General features: G+C 38.1%; 1 protein-coding gene across 1 annotated transcript; it reads right to left on the bottom strand.

The window, feature by feature from the left end:
- Positions 1-4,858: 4,858 nt before the first annotated feature.
- Positions 4,859-12,559, bottom strand: LOC129368168 (G-protein coupled receptor 26-like). Its single transcript, XM_055043031.1, has 3 exons — positions 11,892-12,559; positions 10,255-10,368; positions 4,859-5,255 (listed from the first exon to the last, which is right to left on the bottom strand). Exons 1-3 carry the CDS (start codon positions 12,557-12,559, stop codon positions 5,027-5,029), a joined length of 1,011 nt encoding a protein of 336 aa, XP_054899006.1. The 3' UTR covers positions 4,859-5,026.
- Between the last annotated feature and the right edge of the window lie 283 nt (positions 12,560-12,842).

The following is a 12,842-nucleotide window of genomic DNA, read 5'->3' as shown; positions in this document are numbered from 1 at the left end:
AAGGCACTTAACTATCTTCTGATTATTAATTAATGTATAAGGATGCTTTGAAGGTGTTACAAGTCAGTAATCGTGTAAAAAGAAAGCATGGATTTTTCAAAGGTTTAGGCGTAGTCAGAGAAAGCCTGACCTCCTCTGTTTCACAAAAAGCATCTGCTCACTTGACCTCAGTGACCCTTTCAGAAGTACAGAAAGTTAAAAGGTCAGAAAAAGAAAAAGGCGCCAAGCCTGATTTACAATGAAGGCTGCAGATATATTTGGAAGTGCTGATTCTAACGCCTTCCAGAAAGTTAGATTGACAGAGAAATGTTTGCCACATGTGCTAAAGAGACCTTCAGTATTGCCCCTTGTGAAGGAGTCTGAAACGGATCTTCCTGCAGCAGTGCAAAATTACATGTATGATCCAAGTTCAACCTTTTCAAGTGAAAACAACAACTACATCTAACTTTATGTTGTTTTGATGAAAACACTTCTGTCTGTTATTAGTCGTCTCGCAAACTTGAAGCTTTGTTTGCTCAAACTCTTGGCATTCTTTATTCTCCATCTTACTATGCTGCCCTTCCTCAAGGTTTGGATTTTGGGATTAAGGTTATGGAAGGTTGATGTTGTGTCTGGTGAATTATTTCTGTTTTGATTTTGTCATATGAAATATGGACTGGAATCTTTACAGAGTCCTTGTCTTAGTCTCACATACAGTAAGAGTTTTTACTGTTGATACTTTAAGTAGCTTCTCTTGGTCTTTCTGGTTTCACTAAAAAAAGGTCATAAAAATGATCAAAGACAGGCTACAGAGAAGGTAGAAAATGCCTTTCTTTTAAACACAGATGCCATGAATGAAAATAATAATATAATATATAATGTCATTATATGTTGTGTATATAAACCACACCCTGTTTAAAAACGCTAGTCAGGTATTAAACCTTAAGAAAATCTAAATGTAGAAAAAACTGTGAAATATTTATTTTTTGTTGTTATCTTTAGATGCAGAGTTAAAGAAAATACACAAAACACTGTTTTATTTAATGTGCTTCATAAATTATCTTTCAATTTTTATTGTTTCTCATCAAGATCAATAAAAAGCATATACTCTGAACAGCATAATAAAAAAAATATCTACTACAATTTGGCCAAAATCTATAAGTCAATGTTCTCTGTTTATCAGAATAACAAACACAATATCAAAATCCCTTATTTCCAAATAAAATCACATTGCTTTCCATTTGTCCTATTTAGCAGCTTTCTAACTGTTGTTTAATAAATAAATTAAACGCTCAAAGTAGTCAAGTCAGTCACCAACAAACAAAACAAAGTATGTTACACCATTATGCAAGAACTGAACTCTTATTTATCATTGAAGCAGCACATTCTGTAAACCGCCAACATAAATTACAAGTACATATATCAAAAGGACCAAAAAAATACAGTCCTAAATTTCACTCTGCCCACAATTTTTTTATATTTATCTCCTTTACAATAAAGATAGTGGCAATGCATGTTTGTACAGAGAAATATAGATGCAGATGTAACAAAATAGACTGAAATAAATAAGGCAGTTATTCACTCTCTATGTATATAGTACAAGAAAAATACTCGTATTCTAACATAAATGGAAAAATCACCACATTACCAAAGTTAAGGCATCACCTGTCTTGCAATGTAATGAAGAGCGTCAGTGATAAATTACAATATTAGGCTTAAAACAATTTCTGCATTTAGAAACTTAAATACATGTGTGGTACTTAAATCACTGTTTTACAGCAGTCACTTTGGCACTGGTTCATCATTATTTTACCAATGATGTATTTTTTCACAAAGATCTGTCCAAAATACAAGAGTGGTCTAAAAGCAATGTTACTAAATAATTACATGTCCTGCAAAACCATTGGTATCCCTTAAGCTTTTCCACATTTTCCCATATTACAACCACAAACTTAAATTTAAATGTAATCTTACAGTACCTTACAAAAATAATCAGAGCCAAGTCAAGCTAATTTATGAGGCTCTTTAACATCAGGCACTGACCAAATGAGCAAAAAAAAAAAAAAAAACATGATTAAAACAAACAAATAATTTCATACTCAAGCCAGTGGGGAAGGAAGGAAACTCTGAAAGAGCTGGAGAGAGCCACAGCTAAACAGGAGAATATGTCAACAGTCCAGCTATCAGATGTTCACTGCAGACATCTGGAATTTTTGGAAGAGTAGCAAAAACAAACCCATTGTTTCAAGACAGTCCAGTTTGCCACATGTTTGCATGTGGGAACTAAACAAACATGTAAAGGATGATGCTCTATTTAGATGTAAACAAAATTTGACCTTTCTAATCTGCATGAAATGTAGCAGAAACATAATTCTGCACATCATGTTGAACATGTTATTCTCACAATAAAACGTGGTGGCAGCATTATGTTGTGGGGTAGGTCTTAGTTTTATAAAGAAAGGATAGGGAAGCTGGTCAGAGTTGAAAGGAACCTGAACTGAACTAAAAACAGGGCAGTCCTGGGAGAAAGAAAAACCCTGCATTGAAACCAATGCGCTGGCTGAGATCAACTCAAAAAAAATTTCACCATCTAGATGTGCAAACCTGGTGGAGCAATCTTTTAATAGATGTGCAGCTGAAACTGAAGCAAAAGCTTCAACAAAATATTAGCTTGAGGGAGCTGAAAACAAATACATGTCACTATTTATATTAAAAAGAGTCAATAGCATTATGAAATATTTTTTCCCAATTCAATAATGTAACAAAGTAAAACAAAGAAGGGAGTCAAACATTTGCATCGGTAAGGTCCCATCAAACAATTTGACTCTTTAAATGTTTTCAGGCTCTTTCAGTAAAATTAGGTTTTATAGGCTGACTTTATGTTATTTAAGACAAAGCTCAAAGATGACTTCAGTCTACATTTTCGCACTGATTCAAAAGCAAAACTGAGGTCCCCCAATTTACAAAAATATATTTTAGAGAAAGAACATGTAAACAATTCTAAAGCACAAAAACTGTCAATGTGTCAAACAGAAACAAACAAGATCAGCAGCTGAAGCTGAAGCGAGTTAAAACATCATCATTAAGTCATTCTTTGTGGTTGTTATCACACTTACGCAACCTCTGCTCAAAAGACCTGAACAGCAAAATAAGCAGATACAGGCGAAATGCAGAGAGATTGGGTGACTGTGCAGATAAAGACACCACAGTGCATTTCTTGGGGGTCAAAAGTTGTGCATGAGATGGATTACTTTGTGTAACATTTCTGAAATACGTAGCTTTTTGGAAATATTCTGCCCCACGTGCCTTTGGTAAAACAGTCGACTTGGACAGATGGAAATGATTTTATTTACATTAACATAATGTAACTCTGAACCTGCTCCAGTTTGACTATTTTGCTAAATCTTTCATCAGTTTGGCAGTATTCATTGCAGCCTTTAGAGGATGATGAGCCTGAAAGAATTCATGTTCAAATAAAGGCACATTTCTTTTTCTGTTCAAAACTTCAAATTTGGTCAGATCACTAAAAGCTTAACAGTTGGTGCTTACAAATAAAAACCAAAACCAAAAAGCATAATCAGAACATTTTTACTTAGGATGTCCAGTCTCAGCTTAATAAAAAAGTGCAACTTGCTAATTCTTCTTCTATGTGACCCAGCTAACAATTATTAATAATAAATAGTTGTTGTTACCTTGTTCAGTGATGACAGGTGTATACTATGTGTGTGACTAATCCACATAAATATAAATCAACATTAATGCAAATGAAGAGTTTAGATTTCTGTGGTTTTCCTATGGGAGGCATCCATTAGAGATTTTGATGTCAAGGTTGATTTGAGATCGATTAAATTAGAATTCAGGTTATACTCAAGCAGATTTGGGTCTCAGACTTAATTTCTTCTTTTGAGCCCAAAAACAAAAACATTCTACTACCATGTCAGTGTTAATCCAATGTGAGCATATGTATGTGGACAAAATATCTCAGTGTTTCTAAAAACTAAACAGACAATGATGGCTTTAATAGGTTTTGGTTCAATCGTTCCTCCTAAAACTCAGAGCTTAATAAATAAAACAAAAGGAAAAGGGTAGTCTGTAGGTGATGGGAAATGTATTTTGTGATGTTTAAGACTGGAAGCTTTCTGGTCTTCATTTATTTCTCTTTTTTTGGTTAAAGTACTTCTGTTTGGTTTTTCAAAACATAAGATTTTTTTTTTCTTTTCAGGTTTTCAATTAGTACTCAAAAATGTGAATACTACTAATGCATGCATATCAACTTGGCTAAACAACGATAACTACAGTAACTGCAACTGGTATATTTCCTTCAAAACTTCTGTTTGTCCACGTCACTGAGAGATTTACAAGATGTGTTTATAGATAAAAAACAAAGAAGAGAAAATTTGGACAACAATCTTGTGAAGAATATGAGATAAATGAGTGTCTGGATTATCGGCTTAATTTGGAGTCTGATTTAATTAAGCCAGAATTCCTGAGTCAGATTGTACTGCAGCAGCGTTCACCATGATGTATGCTTTGAACAGGAATACATTTTAGAAACTTTGTGATTCATTATGGAAAAATGTTATCTTCAGTGCTACATACTTAAACAGTGCATAAACTAGTCACTGCAGCACCTTACACAAGATATATTTTAAAGCAAATATGTGACAAAGTAAATATGTTACTAAATACCAGAGGAATCCTACACGAGCTGTCACGGTGGTGCTAATAGTTCACCATATTTTCTGCGTGTCCACATCTGTCACGCAGGACAGATGTGGTAAATAATCAGATAAATAATCTGCAGATTTATCGTCCACACAGCTAGTTCATTGCGCTGATCTGCAGCCCTGGGCAGCCCGTTGGCACTCCTGCGCAGAGGTTTGCCCTTGTCAGTAGTGATTGTTTTTTTTAACCTTGTTGTTTTTTTTTTTTTGTAATGTCAGAGCTAATCTAAGCAGACGCAGACAAGAAACAGCAATATTTATCCTCTTCTTCATCAGCAATGAATGAGGTTCGTGTTTCTATCTGTGCTACCAAGTAACCTCCATCACTCAGCCGTGGGTATGCTGTTCCCCTGCTGCTCCAGCCACCGCTCGGACGTGTTTAGGGAGCTCCGTTTTAGCAGCCTGTTGAGGATGTCTGTGCACGTCTTCTTGTACTGGTGCCTCAGCAGGGAGTACACAAAGGGGTCGCAGGCTGCCTTGCTGTAAGCCAAGCACTTGGAGACAATTCCCCAATGAGGGTCGATCGGCACTGCTGGAAATAACTCCACGATCCTGAGGGTGGGCAGACGGAGAGGGCGGTGAGAGCAAGAGGTGAAAAGGCAATTCAACATACTGGAAAAGATATGCATGCCTCGAGCTTACAATGCAGAGACGTGTAGGCAAAACACAGCTGGAAACTAAGAAGGCATTTTTTCAAATGCAGCTCTACTAATTTAGTATTTGAGGGGTTTTTTTTTTCTCCAACTTAATTTTTCTTTTTTATGTCCCACCTACAGGACAGAGCTTATTGTACAATACTTATTCCTGTTATTCCTGTTTTCATTTGAATAGTAATCTATAAATGCTCTGTAATGGACTGACGATTTGTCCAGGATGTCCCCCGACCCTCGCCGAATAACCATTGGAGATAGACACCAAGCATAATAAACAATGGATGGATGGATAATAATTTATATAACATATCTTTATAGTGTCATCCATTTCCATCTGCTTGTCTGAGCTATATCTCCCCAGTGAAACTCTCTAGCTCTTTCTGGTCGATCCCAAGGAGTAAAAGAGATCCAAACATCGTCTCTCCAGCACTTTCTGTGTCAGCCAAAGGGTCTCCTCTAAATGAAATGTGCACAAAAAAACTCCAATACGAGGCATCCAAGAGAAACACTAATCAGATTCCAAATGACCTCAACTGACTGTGTGGAGGAGTAGTACATATATAGATTGCTAAATCAAGGGTTTTTCCCTTGGCTTAGCAAAGACTATAACCAAAGGCAAAGCAGTGCCTGCATTATGAAATAGAAATATGCTAACTTTATCAAAACGTAAACCTTTTTTTTAAAAATATCTCTCTTAAGTTTGAGTTTTCATTCAGGCTATATTTTTGTTTTAACATTTATTTTTATTGATCTGGATATGTAATAGTATAGTCTTAAATGCTTTTAGTAGGAAATCATAACTAATCAAAATGAAAGCTTGAAAACAACAGTCTCATTCATCTGCTCATATCAAAATAATATCCAAATGCATGGAATCTGACTGTAACTACAATCTCAAAGCTGTGCGGATAAAATAAAAATAACTATGAAGTATTAATGGTTCAATATACAAGCAATCCTTTAATTTGTAAGCATTAACCAATATAATATTAGGGATTTTTCCATGTCATTACCTCAAATCAGCTATTAGCAAAAAAAAAAAAAAGACAGGAAGTTGTTCAACTCACCAATTAATGGGGCAAATAATGATTCTCCAGGATGCAAGCATAAAAATCTGCTTCAACTTCACTGACTTTCACATTCGCTGGGCCTCATAAAAGCTTTTTTTTTAAATGACAGATTCTAGGTGACTCCACTTTGGGTGATTACTGTGTTTAAAGTAGAGCTGTGTCAGCACATTAATGCTATCCTTATAGGCAGATTTGACAGACGTTTGCTTCACTCTCCCCCCAGAGGAGTTTAAATCAGCTGCCAGGTCAAACAAAAACTGTTGGTATGGTGACCCTGACATCAAATGCATATCAGAAAGCAATTGATGAGCTGTCATCAAATCATCCTTCCACAGTAGTCCATCTGTACCCCATTTCTCTCCTATCCCCCATAGGGGAACCCAGACATCAACCTCCTCTGTGACATTCCCCAGCTCGTTTTAGGGATTTCGCAAGGCTTTTCTAGGTTAAAAAGCGTACATAGTCTCTCCAACATACTCTGGGATGAATTTTTATCATGTCAACTTTACATTGAAATACTAATCTGCCATTTTCAGAGAGAAAACATGTGCCGCCTGGCTGTGTTTTTTATTACTGGCAGAGTATCGATAACACAACAAATTTTTGTGTTGTTAGAGCAGATGGAAAGCTTGATGAATTGCCTGTAATCATTTAATAGCAAAGCCAAGCTAATTTAATTTCAAAGAGCTTGTTTTCCTTCCTCCATCACCAAAATGCTTTGGGGCATGGAGTATGTTTTAGAAACGTATTAAAGATCTAGAGAATTGTAAAATCAATGCCAGTGCATGGAAATGCACTGGAGGCAACTGATGGTCAAACACTCCATGTAGGCAGTTGGTACCAATTTATTTTTCAGTCTGTGAGCAAGAATTCTGGCTTCTTGCTTTAATGCCCTGAAACACAAAGCTGTTCTTAGTTGAGTTTGGATTTAGATAAGTGTAAATGTGAATAGTTTCGTTTTCTGTTTTTTTTTTTTTTTCTGGTCTGGGACAACTGGGCAAATATCCACAGTCCTCCAGGGAAGAGGGACCATTGACCAAAAGAGTGACACTCAGATTTTTTTTGCAACATCTCAAGCTGAGAACATCTGACACAACACTGACATAATCTGCTTATGGTAAAAAAATAAAATAAAATAAAAATAAAAACATCTGGGGAAGGAAAGCTTCGATAAGAAAGTTTTCAGCATCATGAAAACTTAAGGATACTCTTGCTTTGTTAATAGAAAACTTTAGATAGACAAACTTACAGATTTCAAATTGTGAACATCACAAAACAGTATGAAATTAAATTTAAACAGCTCTCAATCATTTTTACGCAATTATTCAAATTATTTGCAAGGAAGTATACACATAATATATTTGACAGTGAACATTTTGGGTCAAAGTGTTGCTTATTTGTCTGGTGCAGTTTCAATCAAGTCAAAAAAGAAAAACAATTACACCTGACAAAGGTTGTCTGGAACAAACTCTATTTTCATTCTGTTATAGCTAAAATCAAAAATTAAACTCTTTTGAAGCTATGTAGACAAGGAAGTACATCTACTCCCTTGAGGGAAAAAAAAAACCTTCATTCAGCTTTTACTTTTTTGCTCGCTTCAAGGAAGACATGCAACAGACTTTATAATCGTGTGTTCTACTTGAACTGCGAAGCTGGAGTTTGAAGGTTCTAAGATATAAAAGTAATCTGAAACACCCCCCAAAGTCAAAAGTCCAACCAAAAAAAAGTTAGAGGTTTTTCCCTGACCTTCAAATCCAACATGGATGCCTCATGCACATGGACACAGCCATAATGTTTTTATTTGAGCTTTTTTCTGTCATACATACACAATCAGCTTCCATGTTACCTGGTCACTGAGTTCAAAATTCATGAAATTTATCTCTTTCATTTTCAAATGGATCATCAAAGCAATGCAGCAACGTTGGTTCTCAAGGTTAGGTGTTCTGATTTTTTTTCTTCAAAAAACTTCCCTGCTTCAGCACATTTAAATGAAACCACTAGGGTACTGACAGACTGCGGTACTTGAACGCATGCCAAAGAGGTTTGAACTAGCTGCTCCTGGAACAGGAAAACATTTTCAATTTGCAGGACACTTGCTTCCAACGACCAAAGTTGAGGACCACACAGCTACCATTACGTTTCAATTAAATTATAGCTGATAGCAAGACACTGTGGTCCAAAATTCATTTTGATTGTCAACTGCCAAGGTTTGGGAGAGATAAGACGACTACCGAAACAGTGAATAAAAATACCATTGGATGGTGTCGAAAAAACACATCCAAGTTGACCTTTCAGATATAACAATATCTTGCCACCTACCCCCTCCAACATGTCCTTGTTGAACTTTTAGGTTTGGCGACAACAACTTCATCCTGTAAAAAGTACCCAGTGCTGAATATAAAGATAATTTTTCTAAAACTGTTGTCAGTAAGTTCAATTTTAAGCTTCAGAAAGCTTCAGAATAGCCCAAGATTTACCATAATTTAAAATATTTATGATTACCTCTGAATGTCTGTGTAGTCAATAAATTTATCAAAGTGCGGAAACTTTGTCTGTGCAAAAAGTGGTTTCATCTTCAGTGATTGTTTTCATTTTTAGTCTTTTTTCTTGTGGAACACATCCAAGTCCACCTTTGCTGCTTACATGCATTGGTACTTACTATATTTGATACACACTTTTCACTTCAGGAGGAGCACCCAAAAAGAGCTGTAGCATTTCAAATGCTCTGATTCGGTTTATCACAATTTATCAATTTGGCTATGTCAAATTAATCAAATGTTCACTACCAAATAATTGCCACTTATTGACAGGTTCATTTTGCCTCATTCTACAAGTCTGTTTTGGTAACATATTACAAACATCTCAGCAAGTGAAAAGTGCAGTTGTTTTCTTTCAGTTAGCTGCCCAGCAGTGCACAGCAACAGAGAGGTGGAGCCATCGGACTCCATACTGCAAGAGAAATCTCCAGCCACCGTGGCACTCTCCGTGAGCTCTAAGTAAACAAATTTTCCATAAATCCAATATGTAAGAAAATATGAGAAGTTCTGCAACAAAAACTATTTAAAACCTTGGTATACCATGTTGCTGATAACCACTACTTGCTTGAAGGCATACACATGGGTAAGACCTTGGAGTCTTGTAGGAATCCAAATATCCCAATAGGTGATTTGCAAAGCAGGCTCCATGACTCATGTTTGCCCTCCAGAAAATTACAGTCAACCTTTGGAGTCAAGTCAAATTTATTTTCAGACGCAAGACCGCAGATAGAATTTATCTGGTTATGTTCCAAACAAAACATAATGCCAGGAAATATTTCTTTCCTTGACACAGAGACATGAGCCTCATTTGAAAGAAGACTTTGATAGATGAGAAATATTATTTGGTTTCAATCTTGTTTTGTTTTTCTTTTTGTATTAATTTTATTATCCAAAGAAGTAGAATAAATAATGATTTATTTCCCATTACACAGATCTTGTTTTCCACATTCTCATCCTTTCACCTGCATCACTTAAGTCCTCTTTCTCTCTCCTGTGGCCTTCTTTGGCATCCCTTCTTTAAGCAGTGATTGATGCCAGCAAATTCAACAAAGTGGGGATGCACCAGACGAACTTGAGGAGAAAAGTGCCAATGCAGCAGCAACAACAGCCGGACAGAGGCGTATTACTTATCACAAGGTCAGCCACTCTCATCTTCCAAACTCAGCCTGCATGGAGAGGAAGCAGGCAGGAAGTGAGTGGGAGGGCTGCCGTGTTGGAGGACGGTAACCAAAAGGCTCTGCAGCGTTTTGTGTGTATTACAGCACCGTTTCTCCCACCTGCAAACACTCACCTCGTGATCACGTAGGGAGCAAAGCAGAGCATGAAGGTGCCGATGAAAGTGCTGATCTTCCTCGTTGCTCTCTGTCGCCGCCTCTTCTGCTCCTCCAGGCATCGCTGACGGACGCTGGAAAGGAAAGACAGCCGGTTTATCCCCTGTGGGGCAAAATCTGAGATTACTGGGATTGCCTCTGGATTTCTGTATATTGAGGACATTAAATCTAATGAGTCAAAAGCAGTTAAGCTGCTTTATGAAAACAAACTCACATTTTCAGGAGCTGCTTTGGAATCTTTTGTGAAAATGTGAGGCTGTATTTGAATTTCTTGCCAAATTGCTTTAAGCATACCTAAATGAAACGAGAGGCCACAAATGGTGGAAACGTGATACATGTTTTTCAATATCGTTCCTAAAAAGATCTGAAAAGTGTGGCCTGCATTTGTTTTCAGTTTCCCTGAGTCAGCTCACTGAACAACAACCTTCCACAGCAGCTAGAGGAGCAAGTCTCTTGGCAGGGATTTCTACCAGCTTCTCTCATCAACAGACTGATAATATTTTCCATTCTTCTCTGCAAAAACTGGAAGGAGAACCTTTCAAAATTTGCAACAAATTCACACACCATTAGACATAGATCTAAACTTTACCACCGTCATGTTTTCCAGTAAACGTGATATTTTTGTGGCGATATGCAATGTTATACATTGTGCTGCAGATATTGTCTTTGCACATTGATCACATAGTTGCTGCTTCTCTGGACTCATCTGAGCAAAGCATGATCTTCATTATGCTTTCTGCCACCATACACGGCTTGAAGAAAACTGCAATGTGTATATATCGACATAATGCAGAAATTACTAATATTTGCCATATTATATTATCAAATCTGAGCTATGATTCTCTGCAACACCTCTCAAGTTACCATGGACTGCATTGCTTAGTCTTTAAGATGTTTCTTCACTAATGTTCCCCAACAATCTTCTTCTTCACAGAACAACTGTGCGTATGTGTGTGTGCGTGTGTGTGTGTGTGTGTGTCCTGTCCTGCATAAGCAGACACTATGATGACTGGTTGCCTGTTATCAACAGATTCCCTGTTCAAAACAGGGAAAGTCAAGTATCCTGCCTGTCACACAACTGGCTTTACTTTGAAGTGAAAAATCAGCAATTGAAAATAAGGCTTGAAAACATCCATTTGTGTGTAATTTATATTTATATCATGTTTTATTTATCTACTGAAATAAATATAGATTTCAATAAAATTGTAATTTATTGAATGCAACTGTCTACCCCCCCCCCCCCACCCTATCCCACCTCCCCCAAGAGTTGCTTATGAACACAACATAGAATATGGAAAAAAATGTGGAATCCAAAGGAAAAGATAAAAGATTAAAGTTGGATGTGGGTTTAGCTGGAGGTGGTTGTCAAATCAAACCCAGCTCAGAGCCTCATAACCTTGAGGCAGCTCTAGGGCCAGCAACTTTATGATGGAAAATGCCCCTGCACCTTTGGTAAAAACACTGTTGAGAATTTGAAAGAAAAAAAAAAAGCAGACTGAACATTTTGTACATTTACCTTGATATCTCTAAAATAAAAGTCAATTCATAAATTCACACAAAGACAGAGGGGGGTTAAGTGTGTCCTGCAGGAGCTCACCTGGGGTGTATGTCCACAAGCAGCACCAAAGTTTGCATCGTTATAACATCGATCCTCTTGCAGTGAAACCGGGCCACTTTAAGAACTTTGAGGTATGTGAAACATAACACTATAAAAGACAGGAGGAAGGTGAAGGAGTGGAAAAACACGGTGAAGACAACAAACTGGGTCCTGCTGCTTGCCCTGGCGTTGGACAGGGTGCAGGACGCGTACAGCCGGTGATAGCCCACCCACGAGAGACAGGCGGCCACGGTGGAGAAGGACATGGAGTGCGCCCACGTGTAGCCGAGCACTAACGCTGCGTCCTTGTGGCGCATCTTGGAGTGGTACCTCAGGGGGAACACCACCGCGATCCACCTGTCGATGCTCAGGGCGGCCATGCTCAGCATGGAGTTGGTGGACAGGAAGGTCTCCAGGAACCCCGCGATCTGGCAGAAGCCGTCCCCCCCCGGCTGAGCCCTGCTGACGAGTCCCACCAGAGTGAGCGGCATGTTGGCCACGGTCAGCAACAAGTTGCAGAAGGTGAGGTTGAGATTGAACAGACCGGGCACCTGTCTACGGATCTCCGGGTTGTAGAGAAAGCAGATCAGCACCAGGACGTTGGACAGCAGTGACACTATGATGATCACAACTACCAGCACGGAGAGAATTACCTCCGCAGTGTCCATCCTGCGCGCCCCCCCAAAAAAACTCACTTCTCCACACTTTTAGCGCGCATATCCAAATCCTGTCTGCGCCTCCAGAACTGAGGCGCAGACAGTTCTTGAGACAGATAAATGAAGAAAATACATCCTCAGATTTCTCCAGCCTTGAAGATGCCTCCCTTCCCCACCTACTCCCTCCACTACATTGTACTGGAGTCGCAGATTGTTAGAAGGTTCCCGGCAGGTTTAAAGTAAATCTCGGGATTAGAAAGTGCAGGTCCCCCTTTTTGTTTTACCCCGAAGCTGC

Source organism: Poeciliopsis prolifica, unplaced genomic scaffold (genome assembly GCF_027474105.1).
Source record: "Poeciliopsis prolifica strain line A6 unplaced genomic scaffold, Auburn_PproV2 SCAFFOLD018, whole genome shotgun sequence".
NCBI classification, from domain to species: Eukaryota; Metazoa; Chordata; class Actinopteri; order Cyprinodontiformes; family Poeciliidae; genus Poeciliopsis; species Poeciliopsis prolifica.
Note: the sequence above shows the minus strand (reverse complement) of the source record. Positions and strands in the feature narration are given on the sequence as shown.

Bases quoted from the DNA above. Each gene is read 5' to 3' on its own strand.
- LOC129368168 (XM_055043031.1), bottom strand. From the start codon at position 12,559: ATGGACACTGCGGAGGTAATTCTCTCCGTGCTGGTAGTTGTGATCATC. The intron at 10,369-11,891 runs GTGAGCTCCTGC...TTTCCTTTCCAG, and splicing joins CTTGTGGACATACACCCCAG to CGTCCGTCAGCGATGCCTGG. The intron at 5,256-10,254 runs GTGAGTGTTTGC...GCCCACCCTCAG, and splicing joins GCTCCCTACGTGATCACGAG to GATCGTGGAGTTATTTCCAG.